The 18,553-nt window shown below is 39.7% G+C and overlaps 1 protein-coding gene across 1 annotated transcript in view; it reads right to left on the reverse strand.

Moving 5' to 3' along the window:
• Window positions 1-3,064: 3,064 nt before the first annotated feature.
• The window catches only part of RAB32 (RAB32, member RAS oncogene family), a 15,840-nt gene continuing 351 nt past the window's right edge, over window positions 3,065-18,553 (reverse strand). Inside the window, 3 exon segments of the mRNA XM_014451817.2 lie at window positions 3,065-3,939; window positions 7,810-8,087; window positions 18,532-18,553. The exon segment at window positions 18,532-18,553 is cut by the window's right edge and continues 4 nt beyond it. Of these exon segments, the coding sequence (XP_014307303.2) occupies window positions 3,790-3,939; window positions 7,810-8,087; window positions 18,532-18,553 (450 nt within the window). The 3' untranslated portion in view covers window positions 3,065-3,789.

Genomic DNA, 18,553 nt, shown 5'->3' on the forward strand with positions numbered 1-18,553 from the left:
AAAATGCCTATATCTTTTGAAGTATGGGTTCGATTGAAATGAAATATTTGGTAATACGCAGTTACAATCGGCCCGAGTTTACACGTTTCCCGCACTCCACCGCAAATCTATATGAACCGAGTTTAAGACGGCTCCCGCGGAGTACGCGCAATTCACGTGAGCCGACTTAACTCGTTTCTCGCAACCCAAGTGTTAACAAAAGGAAGATAAACAACCCAATCAAAAAAAAATGGGCAAAGGACTTAGACACTTTTCGAAAGTGAACATACAGAAGGCCAAGAGACATATGAAAACATGCTCAAAGTCACTAATCATCTGAGAGATGCAAATCAAAACAATGAGATATCATTTCACACCTGTCAGAATGGCTATCATCAACAAATCAACAAACAAAAGTGCTGGTGAGGATGTGGAGAAAAAGGAACCCTCGTGCACTGCTGGTGGGAATGCAGACTGGTGCAGCCACTGCGGAAAACAGTATGGAGTTTCCTCAAAAACTTAAAAATGGAACTCCCATTTGACCCATTGATCCCACTTCTAGGAATATATCCCAAGAAATCAGAAACTCCAATAAGGAAGAATATATACACCCCTATGTTCAGAGCAGCACAATTTACAATGGCTAAGATTTGGAAACAGCCCAAGTGCCCATCAGCAGATGAATGGATTGGAAATCTGTGGTACATCTACACAATGGAATACTATGCTGCTGTAAAAAAGAAAGAACTCTTACCATTCATAACAGCATGGATGGACATGGAGAGTATTATGCTAAGCGAAATAAGCCAGTCAGAGAAAGATAAATATCACATGATCTCACTCATTTGTGGAATATAATGAACAACATAAACTGATGAACAAAAATAGATCCAGAGAGGGAAGGCAGGGGGTTGGGGGGGGGGCAGTAAGAGATCAACCAAAGGACTTGTATGCATGCATATAAACATAACCCATGGACACAGACAGTAGGGGGGTGAGGGCATGTGCTAGGGGGTGGGGGTGGCCGGGGAGAGGTCAATGGGGGAAAAAGGAGTAGTATGTGATAGTATATGTAATACTTTAAACAATAAAGAATTTTAAAAAAACCTTCAAAGTGTTGATTGTAAAGGAAGACCAATAAATAAATGAGGAAAAAAAAGTGTTTTTTAAATTTTAAAAGTATTATGTTCCCAATTGGAAGGCTCCTTTTGATTTCAGTGACAGTGCAGGGAATATACTGATAGGTTTAAAATGAAACTGTACCATAAAAATGTAAACCTTATCTAAAAAGCCCAAATCAGCTTTGACCAACACCCACAATTCTAGCCTTTACTTGAGGTAATTGCAATAAGGAATTTGGTATTTATCTTTCTGAATGGCTCACACAGCCTTTAATTTTTAAGACACATTTTTATTTAAATGCTACAATACTGCTGCACAGTATCTCCTTGTATGGGTATTGTTAAAGAACAAACCACAGGCCCCAAATACCATCACTTATGCTAAAGCCTATGACACCAAACTTAGATTTAATACCTGACCTATTGCTGTTTCAGTCCCTCTCAGAAAGGTAATCTTTTTTAAAAAAAATATATTTTATTGATTTTTTACAGAGAGGAAGGGAAAGGGATAGAGAGTTAGAAACATCGATGAGAGAGAAACATGGATCAGCTGCCTCCTGCACACTCCCCACTGGGTATGTGCCCGCAACCAAGGTACATGCCCTTGACCGGAATCGAACCTGGGACCCTTGAGTCCCCAGGCTGAGGCTCCATCCACTGAGCCAAACAGGCCAGGGCTCAGAAAGGTAATCTTTGTTAACCACTCCGAAATTCTCTGGTCAATGAGGTAATGTGTGACCTGGGCCTTCTCATCCCCAACCCCCATCTCCCATTGAAAAAAGAGGCAATTTGCATATAAAAAACTCTGGCTGTGCACCACTCCCCCAAAATGTCTTGGTCTAAAAATGATCCTTTCTCTTCTTTTGTTAATAGCTCCCTTTCTTATTAAAACTGTCCCTTTTTGTATAGCCCTTTGGAGAACTCTTCTACTTGCTCAATGGAATGCTGCTGGACTCATGAATTGTTTAATACAGACAATTAGACCTTCCAATTTACTTGGCTAAACTTTGTTTCTTAATAATATACACTTGTGCATTTTATTTTCCCCCTATAGCTAAGCATTTAGTTATTGTTATTTACTATTGCTACTGTTATATTTTTTTTTACATGTATATGCAAGCTATGGGCTTCTCTATATTCTCCCTTGTATACATAAGCAAATGTTTACCCTGGGTTGATTGTAAGGGAAAATACAAATTAAAAATAAGGCTTAATTCTCCCTGTTGAAAATAAGGGAAGAGACTTTACCCACCCCTGCCTCCTCCCCACCTTTTCTGAGAGTATTTCACTTGAAACTTGTAGATTCTCTCTTTATGTATGTAAATTGGTTTGAAAGCTAAATAAGCCTCTGCCAGCTTTCTCAAGGACCTTGAATACATGTCAGAAAAGGTCAAAGAGTTACTTAAAAATGTAACATCCTATATAATAAAAGGGTAATATGCAAATTGTCCCCGTGACCATGAGTTTGACTGGAGTTCGACCAGGGTGCAGCGCATGCCTGTCAACCACCCAAGGCCCCTCACCCTGGCCATGCACGAATTCGTGCACTGGGCCTCTAGTGTAAACATATTTGTGATTCCCAGGCAAAGCTCAGTTGGTGAGAAGAATGAGCTCCATTTTACGGACCATGAGTACTATTTATTCTCAGATCAAGTATAATTCTGTGCCTCTCAGATCAAGTGTAATACTGTGCTAGCTTTTTTCTCTGCTATTAATAAATGCATGGATCATTCCTATCCAAGTTCATAATAATGTATAAGACATTTTTTATACCTCATTTCATATTAGCTTTGGATTATGTCACAAACACCTTTAAATATCCCTCTGAAAAAGAGAAGTTGTACCTTTCACATGATTATCATTAAGTTCCTTAACAATAAAAGTAAAAGTAAACAGACAAAGTTTTCTAAGGCATAAAAATATACCCCATATTACCTGGTAGAGCTACATTAATTCAAAACAAAGACATCAGTCAAAATATTTATTCTGTTCTGAATTGGATTGAATGGTAATACAAATATTGTGAGCCAGACGTACCTTCCTCATGTATTATATTTTAAATGCCCAGAACTTTATATAAAACCACATAACCTTGTTTCTCTCACAATTCATACTATGGGACCTTGGGTCTAACCTTTGAATAACTCCTTTCCTTGACCATGACTGTTATAGATCTGATAAAAGTAGCTCCAGTTAGAAGTTTTGAGGGGGAAAACCTTGCTAAACAGAAACTTCAAGCCTTCTGTGGCTAACAGTCTAAAAGCCTCCCTCAAAAGTGAAGATAGAATACAAAAATATAGGCTCGTACAATTACTGTAAGACTGCTGGGAAAGTTCATTACCACCCCAGTGCTTACACTAAAAGCCACAACTTGCAACTCGTACCAAATCTTGAGCATTGTCATTTTCAAAGATGTTAAGAAGGATGTAAACATTATCCTGCACCTGACAGCAGCAACAACAAGAGAAGCCCAAGTGCTCACTCTAAGGTGTAGAGCCATGCTCAGGATAGACACCGACACCCACTTCAGCTAAGGCTCCCAGAGTGCCCTCACGGTCACGTTAAGCACAGCTCTGGGAAGATCTCAGAGCAGGGCATCCACCACCTCAATCCCTTCTCAGGAATTTGCTCCAAATGGAGAAATCAAGTCAGGCTGCATCTGGTGAGCAGGAGAGGAGCTGAAGCCACATCAGCAACACTGGGATTTGCTCTCTGCTGGCAAGGCCTTCTCGTGCAGTTTAATTTTGTCCCCATCGTTGTCTTCATTGGGAAAGCTTTGCTGGTTCATGAGAATGTTCTCCACCAGGAAGCGGGCTGCTTCCTCTATGTTGATGTTGTCCTGTAGAGCAGAAATAAGGAACAGGATCAATTCTGAGGATTAATCCACAGAATAATGCTTGAAGAATATTCACAGGAACTAGGAAAGTTCCTCATTGGGGACACTGTAAGTACCCAGCTATCAGCTTCTCCAACACTAGTGTTAGCCAAGAGTTCAGTGCTACTGAGTAATGTGGCTATGGAACCCTCTTCTTTTTACAAAAGATCACCCTTTTGGATGTTCCTATTTTAAACTTTTTGCCACTGAGGTTCAAAAAACTATTTTGATGGTTGCAAATAAATATTCACCCGCCTCTGGGTTGCCACTCATATAAATGGAAGCAATGAAATGAAAAACATCCCTGCCCTTCAACATCTAATTCAAGTATTCTGGATACATTATGAAGAAAAAGGTCAAGGGGCCACACCATATTAAAATAGGATAAATCCATCATGTTGCTCCCCCATCTCTGAGTGATGCCAGAGGGGTTCTTGGCTTCGCACAGGTAAGAATTCAAGACACGAGCCAGACAGAGAAGAGGATGACGTGGAAAAGCAGGTTTTATTGAGCAGAGAGGACAAGCACGAAAAGCCACTCCACAGAGTAGTCTTGTTTCCTTCTCTTGTGGAGTCTCATGAGAGAAGAAGAGACTCCAACCATCTCTAGAGGTTAAGCTTATATCTGGTTATAGTTTCTATGGAAAATTGCTGCTATGGGGAAATAGAGAGTGGGAAAAGTTGGGATTAACTTTAACCATTACCACGGATATTTTGTGGCCTTGTGCTTTCCCTTTAAGGCAGCGGTTCTCAACCTGTGGGTCGCGACCCCTTTGGCGGTCGAACGACCCTTTCACAGGGGTCGCCTAAGACCATCCTGCATATCAGATATTTACATTACGATTCATAACAGTAGCAACATTACAGTTATGAAGTAGCAACGAAAATAATTTTATGATTGGGTCACAACATGAGGAACTGTATTTAAAGGGCCAGAAGGTTGAGAACCACTGCTTTAAGGTATGGGTAAACGGTAATGTACGAGTGAGGAGCTATTCATCAATCCTTGTAGGAGTTTTCCCTGTCCAGAGGCTCTTCCTGGTCTGCTTAAATCTCTGGTCAGCCCAGTTCCATGTCAGGCAGCACGAGACAGGCCCTGGACTTAGTTGATTTATATAGTCCTCATGCCCCCTCTCCTGTATTATTAGTGTGAATTATTAATATTAGATGCCATATGTAAATTGACCTGAAACAATGTTGTAGGTGTGATGTCCATTACACTATCCTAAAGAATCACTACCTATCACATTTGTGTAATAGATTTATAAGTTGTCATCAAGTAGACAATCAGTAACACATAGCAAAATCTGTGATTTTTAAAATATTTAACTTAATATTTTAAAATAATTGTATTTATAAAAACATTGCAATAATAGTAAAAATTCCTAAACACCCTTCACCCATATTCCTCAAATGTTAACATCTTAGATAAATGGAGTACAACTATCAAAATCAGGAAATTAGATAATAGTGTTATCAGCATTATTCTATCAACCTTATTCAAATTATACCAACTGTCCAAGTGAGCAGCTGAATTTTGTGGTCCTGTCTCCTGTCTCCTTTAATCTGGAACAGTTCCTTAGTCTCCTTACTTTCATGAACTTGACATTCTCAGAGAGTACTGGCCAGAGAATATCCCTTAATTTGGGTCTGCTTGATGCTTCCTTGGCATTAAGTTCGTTATGCATTTTGGACAGGAATAAGGCATGAGTGATGTCTTTGTCAGTGTATAAGGCCCACTTGCTTAAAGTTCTATCTCTCAGGTTTCTCCCTGAAAGATTCCTCTTCTTCCCTATGTACTTAGTAAGTAAAATATGTAGATATTCTATGTTTCACCATACTTTTTTCTATTAATTTTAGCTTCAATCAATTCTTCCCTAAAACAATTATTGCTGTGGTGTTTAATGGTAATTTTCTATTTCCATAATTCCTTCTACATTTATCAGCTGTAATTCTACAATTCTCTTCTCTACCACTTATTTATTCATATCACAGATTATTATTTTATTCTGTGTACATAATATTACAATGTTATTTACTTTTTGCTCAAATTGTCTTAGATAAGGGGGCTCCTATAGGCAGGCTCCTGTGCCTTTGTGATATGTCTCCATCACATTTTGAGTTTCTTACTTTCTGGCACCACAAAATATCTCAGGCATGTCTTCACTTGCTTGTCCCATGGTCCTGAAACCAGTCATTTCTCCAGGAAACCCTGGTTCTTTTTATTGGAGAACAGCAGCATTTAAAATTACTGAGAACTCTGTAAGCTATTGGTTCTGTGGTGTCATTGCTTCTAAGCCCTCTCAACAGACATTCAGTAGATACTTGTGTGTATCCATATGCACATCAAGATCTATTTCTACGTTTACCTCTCTGTTTAACCTCCAGTGGACACTATTTTTCCCCATGACTCCATCATCACTCAATGTTATTCTGATCATAAGAGGCACCAAACAATCTTCCACTTTTAGAGTGAGTTTTGGGTGAAGCTAAAAACAACCTGGTAGTACGTAGGTGATTAGTAAGTACAATGTTTTTTTTAAAATATATAAATAGGAAATTCACAGAAGGCATACTAAAACCTGGAATTGTGCTAGGATTACACCAATGGTTTTGAGTTTGTCATCACAGAATTTCTCAAACATAAGTCTGATTGCTATTTGACCTCTAAAGTGAAACTTCCAACACACAAACAAGCACCCTCCACCCTCCAATACTTTGTGCTTGTGATTTTCACCTTTGCTTTCTTGCATATCTAGGCTGTTAAGACTCTCAAAAGTGACTTATGTGTGTGTGCTTATTTTATTTATTGGTTTGAGAAAGAGAGGAAGGGAGAGAGGGATAGAGCAGTGATGGCGAACCTTTTGAGCTCGGCGTGTCAGCATTTTGAAAAACCCTAACTTAACTCTGGTGCCCTGTCACATATAGAAATTTTTTGATATTTGCAACCATAGTAAAACAAAGATTTATATTTTTGATATTTATTTTATATATTTAAATGCCATTTAACAAAGAAAAATCAACCAAAAAAATGAGTTCGTGTGTCACCTCTGACACGCGTGTCATAGGTTCACCATCACTGGGATATAGGGAGAGAGGGAGGGAGGGAGGGAGAGAGAGAGAGAGAGAGAGAGAGAGAGAGAGAGAGAGAGAGAGAGAGAAACATCAACTTATTCCACTTAATTATGCATTCATTGGTTAATGTTTGTATGTGCCCTGACCAGGGATCAAACCTGCAACCTTAGCATATTGGGTCAACACTCTAACCAACTCAGCTACCACACCATGAAGGATCAAAAAAACATTTTATCCAGCTTCCCATATAGGTCAAAGAAAAATTCTCACTCTACTATTCATGAAGAAACATGTCACAAATATTGATACTTTCTTCCTTTTCAAATTATTTCATACACAGTTAATATAAAACTCGTCAAATGTCATCCAAATTCATCTCTCTGACTTTTTCAATGCCTTTGCTAGCCTTGCACATGAACTACATCTTCACAAGGGACATGGTCCTAGGTTTGTTAGCCTTCTGGAAAATTTTAAAAAATGCTTGTGCTTCATCCCATAAACTCTAGGTGCATGAGACTTCACTCAAAGACTCAGCTCACAGAAAATGGCATTTGTTATTTACTCTGAATAATAGCTCATTTTCATTTTAATGTGAAATCTGTCCTATTCACCTCCCACTAACCAATTTTGAAAGCATTAGCATTGCTGCTGTTGACTGAACTTTTTTCCAGCCTTCCAACCAGCACTCACCTAAGTCCACCTAAATACTTTATATTTACAAGCTCACAGCAGAGCGGATCCCAGGCAAAACAGATCTCACCTTTGCGGAGGTTTCAAACCATCCAGTGAAGCCATGTTCTTTGCAGAACTGGTCCATCTGGGCAGGAATCTGGCTACCTTCCTTTTTCTGGTCACATTTATTAGCTAAGAGAACAGCAGGAATAGGGCCACCACTTGGAAGATGGACTTTACTGTCCAGGTCACTTTTCCATTTTAAGACGGCCTCAAATGTGGAACCTCTCGATATATCAAAGACTACAAAAGCACCAACAGCTTCTTTATAGTAGACTCGGGTCATGTTGCCAAACCGCTCCTGCCCTAGAAAAAAATATAATAAGAGGTTAAACATTCCTATTTTAAACAGGGTCCCAATTTAGATATAACCCCTCTGACCCTAAGAATAATGCTATAAACACGTATCTCCCGTTCCACAGCAACATAAACTGTGAGATTAAGGACATACACACAGAGCTGACTCACAAAGCAGAGTGGCTGATCATGTGGCCTGAGTACACAAGTAACTCATTTTTGTCCTGCCCCTGTACAACACAGTCTCCATAACCATCAAGGTCAGTACTTAAAGTAGAGAGTCCATCACTTTCCTCTCTCCTGGGTCTAAGAGAAGAGAGGTACTAAAGGGAAAAAGAAAGCTGGGAAGAGAGGAAGAAGAGACAAGAATAGGAGAAAATGAAGCATGCAGGAAGAAGATAAGTATAGTGGGTTAAATGTTAACGAAAAAGATTAGGACTGACATGAGATAAAGGATTTCATGCTCAAAATTTTTCTTTCCTTCACATCTCCACCGGATTTTGACTCAATATACAAGACTGCTCTTTTTTAAGAAGGCAGACACATGCAAACCTATTACTTTAGAACAAAAAGTGGCACCATGGTTGTGCTATTAACAGAAGGATCAAATTACAGAGTTCTTCAAATACTGTACTTTTAAAATAATTTAAAGGTTAAAAATTTGGGGGGAAAAATCTACTGCTTACCATATCATATAGGACTTTGCAAAGCATGCTCTTACTATCTGATATCACACTATTCTTGGAGTAGAAAGGTCCTTATCTTCATCTGACAGATGAAAAAACACACAAAGAGCTGCTTGACCAGGATTCAGTAGCAATGACTAAAGAAGATGGGACTCGAACCTGGGTCTCCTGACTCCCACACACCTATGGGAATATGATGCCAGCCATTCTGAACTTGCAGTTGCCTTGACTTTTAAAGCTTATATCTTCAATCGGCCAAGTTACTGAGTAGAGGACTAAGAAAACATGAGTGGCAATCAACACTAACCTGAGATTTATAACTCTGACCAAGGTTAAAAACACTGCGATAGGACATTTTCCAGTAAAACACATGATGAAAAACATGCTTTACCTACATTTTATTGATAGTAACAAATGCAAAGCTACCCTGAATTAATATATTTCTCCTTCAAATTCTACTATGCCATTATGTAATTTTAGATATTGCTTAATGGAATAATGGAAGGATAAAAATAATAAGTTTAGTCCCCAAAAATCTTTATTATTCTGAGATTCTACTTTCCACAAATACACAAGTGAAATTCCTGCAACGCTGAATGCTCCTGGGTTGTGTCCTATGACAGGAGAGGACTGGGCAGAGAAGAAAGCCACAGTTATTCACTACAAAGACAGTTGCATAAGTTCTGTTTTGTGTGGTGTGGGTCTGTTAAAAATTAAAGTTTACAGCAATATGGAAACTCAGCAGGACCTGGGAGATCTTCCTCTTTTTTATTTCATTTTATTTTATTGATTTCAGAGAGAGGGTTAGAAACATCAATGATGAGAGAGAATCATTGATCGGCTATCTCCTACACACTCCTTATTGGGGATCCTGCCCAAAACCCTGGCATGTTTCCCTGACCAGGAATCGGACCATGACACTCAACCATTGAGCCACACTGACTGGGCGAGAGATCTTCCTTTTAACACACTGACTGGGCGAGAGATCTTCCTCTTAATAGGTCTGAGGACGTAGTTCAGATGGTAGGAGAACTCTTAAGCAGCACCACCTTCTTTGACCAGTCCTGTGGCTATTTCTTACTGGAGGGAGGAGAACACTTTCATGCTTTTCTGACAAAACACTTAAGTGGACAATATTATAACTGGAAGACAACAACCTGTATTATCTAGTCAAACCTCTCTTATTTTGTAGCTGAGAAAATAAAACCCCAGGGAAATAAAGTTCCTCAAATATCCTAGGCTGATTGGTTATCTAGTGTGCTATCTGATCTGTTAGCCAAGTATTTTCTGGGTATACACTGCTCCATATGTCCCCATGTTTCCAAACAGACCCAAGGCAGGAAGTACCATAGCACAGCCCTAATACAGGCCAGAGATGCTTTCTCTTATGATTTTAATCACTGGTTTCCTTTAGTTTATTAAGGTTTGTCTCAATATTTTATGTTCATACCCTACTTACTAAATAATGTAAATGTTTCTTAATGTTGTTTGAAACTAAAAATATAAATTTCACAATGACAAACCACATCAAGCACTAGGACAATTGGTGCCTACTTTTCCAAGTATAAGTGCTTAGTTTTTCCCACGCACTGAGTATTCTTGCTCAAGGTGATTGTATGAAAATGCATAATTTCTAATTAGTGCATGTAAAACCGTTTACAAAAATCCTTAAATCTCGTTGTGCACTTCAGAGATGAAGCTCTTCTAACAAGCTGATATGGTTGGCGGCTGATAGATCAAGACCCAAACTTTAAGTCCAATCATTGGTTCTAAAAGGATGATTATATGTCCATTTAACACTTTATACAGCTTGATTTAGGTAATAATGTGATGTTGTAATGTGTCTTGGGTTTTACATGTAGGAGGGCTATAATTTGTAACCACATGAGTATTTTTGCTATTTTTAGGCATCAAGTTTATGACTCATTGTGCTACTAATTTATCAAGCTATTATAAACTTGCTCCAGCATTACACTCTAGTATTTAACACGTTAGAATTATAGGTACTGTTAAAAGTATAACAATTTCTTAAACAACTACCATAATAGTAACCAATAAAGCGATGTGAGAATAGCCTGTACTGCTACTTGCACATTCCCCGTCCCCTGCACTTACTTGCATAATTTTTCATAAAATAAGTGTATTATTCTCAGTAAAAGAAGTTTAAAAGATAATGCATCAAATTAGCACCATCTGAGTGTAAATTTGATATGTACTGAATTTCACAGTTTAATACTGTACTACTAAGAAGGTAAAAGGAGTTACATGTTATAACACAATTCCATTCATTTCTCTGATTTTCTTATTTTTTAATGTGTTTTTATTTATTTTTTTTAGAGAGAGAGGAAGAGTGAGGGATATATAGAGAGAAACATGAGATGAGAGGGAAACATCATTGATAGGCTGCCTTTTGCATGGTCCTTACTGGGGACTGAGTCCACAACCCGGGCATGTGCCCTGACTAGGAATGGAACCGGTGACCTCTTGATTCATGGGTCAACACTCAACTACTGAGCCCTATGTAAAATGATAGGGGGATAACATAACAATGAAACCTTTGATGCAGAAATATCTGGGTCCATGCCCTATCCCTGCAATTCTGTGACATAACAGCTGTCCTCAACTTTAGTATAAATCAGATCACCCATGGGGCTTGGTAAATTGCAAATTTCTAGGCCTCACCTCTGGGAATTCTAATTTGCTAAGTATGGAGGATTGCTAATTACCTACCCCAATATCCCATTGCAGAATTTTATTTGGAGAAGCAATATCAATTTTTTTTAAAGCCCTAGATTTCCTAGCTGGCCTCGCAGCAAGGCATGTACATTTGATTGAACCACAAAAACATGGAATATGGCCAAGGAATAGCTGAGTGGTGAAACATCAGCTTTAGTCCATAAAAACTTCATGGCTCTGCTCACCAGCCTTGGATGGCACAGCCGCATACTTACTAGGTGAGATAACTGACTTCATGGTGATGTTTGGCAGATGAAGCCAAGTCTGTTGATACAGTTTGATGCTAAATAATCTGCATTTTAAGCACCTCCCATGAGTCTGTTGGAGGAGGCACCATATAGCCACACTAAAAAAAACAAAACACACCTAATAGATTTAGCTTAATTTCAAGAAGAAATAAAAAAAATCACTGCATAAGATGCTTAAGGCAAATATCTGGATAGAAGTTAATGTAAAGAATGGGAAGAAGAGAATGTAAGATCATCTATCAGTTAAATTAGAGATCCTTAAATTAGCCCCCTGTTAGGCATTTATTTTTATGTGGTTCATCTCATTCAACAGAAGAGTGAGGAAATTACAGATTCCTAGTCTCCTGGATTGCAAGAAGTCAAAAAGCTTTTTTGACAATATAGTTGAATAAAATTCTAAAGCACTTTTCTTTCTTGAACTTGTATGTCCTCCAGAAATTTCCCTACATTTATGCTTTCACTATTTTTACCATTCAAGAGAAGATCTCTACAACCATAATACAACTTAAACTTGTCAACTTACCCACTTCTATTAGGTAAGTGTTGTTTAAGTGTGAAATCCTTACTATTTTAAGAATATGCTATTTGGGGGTTACAAATCTAAGGCCTTCAAAGTCTTCCTCTTTGCAAGTATACTTTCAATCTATTTTAATAAATGCCTAGAAATATATATTAGTCATAATATATAATGGCTTTTTATTTTCTACATTTTATGAAGCTTTGACATCTTAGGGCCTTGTGGACTTCAGGGAAGGACTGACCCTCCCAGGGTTAGCTAGTTCGAGAGTATGTCTTTGATATGTAACCAACCAATGCAGAGTCCATACCCTCCATCAGCCTCCTGTTTGCAGGCTCCTGCAGTCTAGGACTCTATCCTCAGGCCCTAAATCACCCCATAGCCAGCTATTAGACAACTAGGGACCACCCTATAGCCCTGCCCAGTGAAATCTTTCCAACTACCCAAACTTAAGTTTGCTCAGCTTGTCTATGCTGCCTTGCGCATCCCCTCCTACAAAAACCACAATCAAGGCTCTTGCCCATGCTTTCCCCTCACTCATCTTGCCACCTGACCAAGGAGGTCCTGCAGGCTGAGGCCTGCTCCCTCATCTTGGGAACCCTAAGTAACAAATTTTGTTTACAATGGCTATAGTCTCCTGATGTGTAGACCCCATCATAACTAAATAAAAATGAAGTCCTGGGAACACTTAAAAATAGAATAAGAATTATTAAAATTCCATATGAAAAGCTTAAGAAAATTGAAAGATCAGGATAACACATAGGTGATGGATAAAAGTTCTCCTAAAATATATTTAAAAATAACACTGCATCTCTAGACTAATGCATGGCTTTACTGGTTTAATCAGTGATGTCACAGAGAAGACCAGATAAGCATCTACTACCTCGCTTTTCCTGGGTGTGTTCTGCAACCATATACCATCAAACAGTTTTGTTATCGTCAAAAGCCCATAGTTTGGAAATGCACACACACAAAAATGATAGCGCCAAACAAAAAAGTATCTACCTTGGAAGTAATAATTAAGAGAAGTATTATAACTGAACATTCTGGATAATAACATAAAAAGATAATTATAATGGGTATAAAATATGAGTCATACACTTTAATATAAGAATGATCAGAACATTTGCAAATTTAGACAAGGGTTTATACCGCTGTTATATCACCAGTGAACCCCAAATCGGACATATTATTAATAGTGATTGTTTTCATATCTCAGTCATGAGACCTGTCTCTGTACAGTGCTACTGATACCTATGTTTTCTTGGTCAAGTTACTACACCTCATTGTATTTAGACTATGGGATCTCCAAAAGTTTATAATTTAATTCAAACAATAGAATGATTAAGCAAATGGTTGGGAGCAAAGTCAAGTTTAGTACTTTTTACCAGTTGTCTGTCTATACACCTAACCTGAGCATCTTTTTGCTTGGGTTAATTGAGGCAACTAAGGATGGTAACATATTTAAATAAATAAATAAATAAATAAATAAATAAATAAATAAATAAACATATCATTGTCAAGGAATTTCAATATGGGTAACACATACGTTATCATGCTGACCATCCTGCCTGTACAATTGTGAATGCACAGTGCAGACTGGGGTGCCCAAAAGTGTCTCAGGACTCAAATATTGAGGAAGATTGAAAGATGTAAAATGGGACAATAAGCTTTGCTTGTAATTCAGTAAAGCAGTTGAACCTGAGTAAGACTGAGGATGGCAAAGTTGTACGGGAGTCAGATGTAGTAAATATTTTTAAAATCCCTATAAGTGAGTTACTAAGTAATTGACCACCAATAAGCCCTTGGAAAGTTACTGTAGTATTCACTGTTTAAAACAGAGACTATACAAACTACAAAGACTAAGTCCTCAGAGCCCTGCTTCTTCTTATTTAGAAGAAACTTGAACATTAATAATCCCCAATTTTATTATATTTTGAATATCAAGAATATGTCAGAGGGAATATTCCATATTTTGTTCATAAAGGGTTAAAAGTTATAAAATACGACAAGAACAGGCCGATATAGTAATTGACAATATACAACAGCAGTTCTCAACCCTTTGGCGGTCAAATGACCCTTTTCACAGGGGTCGCCTAAGACCATCCTGCATATCAGATATTTACATTACGATTCATAACAGTAGCAACATTACAGTTATGAAGTAGCAACGAAAATAATTTTATGGTTGGGTCACAACATGAGGAACTGTATTTAAAGGGCCAGAAGGTTGAGAACCACTGATATACAAGCTGGAACAAGAAAATCAAGGTCAACATTCAAATTTAGAATGGGAATAAAAAAATACACACTAAATCTAAGTATGTTTATATAATTTAAAATGTCTTCCAAGCATGCATTTTATGTTTTGGTTAATAATATTTACATGAACTTCAGAGTAGGCTATTGCTGATTTGTTCTATGGCCCAAAGGAGTTTTAATCCCCAAAATGCCATTTGGCATAAGGATTATTTTGAACTAAAGGAATCTTTTTGTTCAATTTTTATTAAAATATTTATGTTTTGTCCAGTTGGTGTGGCTCAGTGGTTGAGTGTTGACCCATGCACCAAGAGGTACACCGGTTTGATTCCTAGAGGCACATGCCCAGGTTTCGAGCTCAATCACCAATAGGGGCTGTGCAGGAGGCAACCAATTGATTTTTCTCTCTCATCAATGTTTCTATCTCTCTCCCTACTCCCTTCCTCTCTGAAAAAATAAATAAAAACATTTTTTAAAAAAAAACTATGTTTTGCTACATGGGGTTTCATTTCCTTATGAGGGTTCTTGGGTCATGTAAAACTTATATTCAGTAAATTTCTACTGTTAACTTATCTTACATCAATTTGATTCTCAGGCCCAGCTGAAAACTCTAGGAGGGTAGAGATAAAAAGCTGCCTCTCCTAAAAATGCAAATCACTTCAATGAATACATGAAGGCTGAATTATATTAGATCTAAATGGACAAAATTTGTTTGTTTATTTGTAAAGATTTAGCCTAGACCAGCCATTCAACCTACATGGAAAATTCTATAGTTGCTAATAAGCTTATAATAAGTAGTAAGTCAAATACTACTTCACCTATAATATATAATAAATGAAGATTAGAGACATTTCTTGCTACATCTTAATTTAGTATGCATTTATTAAACTCTCTTTAACACCTTGCTAGAGACTGCAATATCCTATATAATAAAATCCTAATATGCAAACTGATCAAATGGCAGAACAACCAGTCACTGTGATGCACACTGACCACCAGGGGGCAGACGCTTAATGCAGGAGCTGCCCCCTGGTGGTCAGTGCACTCCCACAGGGGGAGCGCTGCTGCTCAGCCAGAAACTGGGCTCACTGGCAAGTGCAGCAGTGGTGGTGGGAGCCTCTCCCACCTCCTTTGCTGCAGGCGGGCGGTAAGGAACGAGGGGTCCCAGACTGCAAGAGGGCGCAGGCTGGGCTGAGGGACCTCCCCCGCCAGTGCACAAAATTTTGTGCATCGGGCCTCTAGTTTTAATATATTTCAGTATGTGTTGAGCAGCAGTCTCAAAACAGGTATGAGTTAAGAGACAGCAATTGCCTAACACAAAAATTATATTAAACTGCATCTGTATTTTAAAGCCACATTCATTTGATGGGTTAAGAAAGGATTTCCTAAGGCCTGTACCCAAGAGTCACTATTTTTCTTATTTTGAAGAGTTCAGCTGAAACTGCTTGGCCGCATTTACAAAAAGCATTTGGACAACTCCTGCCTGTCACACTTGCCAAAGCTCTCAAGTACAGAGAGTGGACATAATCTCTTTTCCACATTTCCCAACTCTAAATTAACAGAAAAATTAGCTCGTAATAACACCACACCTTAAGTTAGTCATATCAAGTGGCCAGCTCTACTTACTCTTTTGCAATTAAGGACTATTTCTATCCTTTGAGATTTAAATATGACTCAACTTCGTTACCACATAAGGCAAGTATGTTTGGCCACAAGGGAACTTTTTGGAGTGGGCCCCCAGTTGGCCTTCATTACATCATTACTACTTAATTCCAGTGGTATGAGTTAGGATTCAAATACCCAAACCAAACACAGTTAATGATGTAGCTCTTTAAACCTTAAGTTAAAGCCAAGTTATTTTTGTCTCTCATCTCTGAAAACCTTTTTTATAAGGTGACCCTAATAATTTCCCATCACCTCATAAGTTTATGTCTAATCTTGTTAATTGCTGGTGTGTATGGTGGGCTGAATGGTCTCTAACATCCAGGAATCCCTTGTGTGTGTGTGTGTGTGTGTGTGTGTGTGTGTGTGTGTTTTAAGGCAAAAGTGCAAGGATATTCCATCTGGGCTGATATGTATCAGAATCCGATAAAGACTATGTGCCCTTCCTAGATGTATAGGTCTTTTAAGGAAGAATGAAAAAAGAAGAGGTGATACCCAGGAAGATAACATGTTTTTGCTTTCCCAAGTCTCTAAACATCAGCATTTTTCCTTGAAGCTTAAAAACACAACTACAGTGGGGCCTTGACTTACGAGTGTCCCGACTAACGAGTTTTTTGAGATACCAGCTGTCTCTCAGCCGATTTTTTGCATTGAGTTGACAGAGTAATTTGAGTTAACGAGCTCCTTAATGAGCTCGGTCTTGGAACGAATTAAACTCGTAAGTCAAGGCCCCACTGTATGCTGCATAAACCTTTTATTTGCCTGCACTGGGACCTAATCATAATTTAATAGCTAAATACCACGTTATTTAAATGAAGACTAATGCAAAGTCAACAAGCCTCCTACGCAGGGGTTTAAAATCACCTGCATGGCAATCTACAGCTACACTGAAGATTCCGGGAGAATGAGTATCACATGGCACGACAACCGTTAGGATCCAGGACAGTCATAAAGCAATACTACTGTTCAGAAGTGTTCTATGAAATAGCAGGAAGTGTTTCGAAAGAAGCCTCTGGCTTCAAAAGATGACTTTTCAAACGAACTTTTGGTTTTCTGGAACCGAAACACCCAGCTGATGGTCCCCCTTTCTCTGAGGGACTGATGAACATAAATTTAATCTCATATCTGAAGTTGGGAAGTCTGTTCTTAAGTAAATGAGTACCTGGGTTATAACTTTTCAATACTTTCTCATATGCAATAAGCTTTGGATGAATAGTGCACTACCTAGTGCACAGACCTGCGTCCCCACAGTCCCTGTCCTCTACCAGCTGGGTGACCGTAGAAGGTATGGGCTTCGGTTTATGCATTTATAGGATCAAGGATGGCCTCTCCAACCCTGAACATGCTCCCAGGCAAGTGCTGAGCTTCTTAGCACCGGTTAATAATTGAACAGGGTACCACTTCCATATTTAAACTTTCCAAAAGTTGACATCTTTTTTAATACCTACATCCCAGCCACCCCACCACCCAGAGTTCACAAATTAGAGCAAGAAGAGGTACCCCTCAGAGAGGGGTGTCATGCTCCAAAATGACAGCTGAAAGCAAATGCCAGGAAAACAGATGGGGGAAGCGGGTGCAGGGGTGGGGCGCTGGTTTAGAGAGAGGAGGAGGAGCAACAAGTTTCCAGAGATGCCTTCCAAAACCTTCCCCTGGGTGGCCTCGCCTAGAACTGAGAGCAGTACTTGCAGAGGGGAGTTTCACTCATGAAGCGGAGTCTGGGATCCCAGGCAGAGGGTGAAAAACCTTCTGGAAAGGAACCTGGTCTCGAGGTTGCTTGTGTCCCTACCTAGAAGTGTAACTTTGGGTAAGTCAGGGACTCCAGTTCTCATCTGGGAAGGTGGAAGCTGAATGGAGCAGCCGGCCCCCTCCCGGGACTCCTCCTGGTGCTAATGAGCGGGTCCACGTTCCGAGTTCAAACTTCTGGAAAGGCCTCTAGGCTTCCTCACCCGGGGCCAGGTGGGCGCGGAGCGGAGTGGAGGGCTCTTTTCCATCCCTGGTACATGGAAGGCCCTCCGCGGACTGAGCAGAGCATCTCTCAGGCTCCTGCTCCCGGCACTGACTTCCCTGGTCCCGCCGCTAACTTCCCCAGCTACCCCGCGGCGCACTGTCCTGCCCCGACCGCGTCCACCCGACCGCGTCCCTCCCCCGTGGATCTAGTCTCTGTTCTAACCGTGCCCGGGCGAGTCCAGGCCGCGGCCGGAGGACGAGCGGAGACCGAACAGGGGCCCCTGGCCCCTGGGTCCCGGCGGTTGGCGAGCCTGGCGGACGCCCCTGCCCCGAGGCCGCCGCCCGCCCGCCCGCCCGCCGAGGGCTCTCCGCTTGTCCACGCCTCGGGCGCCGCTCACCCGCGATGTCCCACAGCTGCAG

This window comes from Myotis lucifugus, unplaced genomic scaffold (genome assembly GCF_000147115.1).
Source record: "Myotis lucifugus unplaced genomic scaffold, Myoluc2.0 scaffold_11, whole genome shotgun sequence".
Classification (NCBI taxonomy): domain Eukaryota; kingdom Metazoa; phylum Chordata; class Mammalia; order Chiroptera; family Vespertilionidae; genus Myotis; species Myotis lucifugus.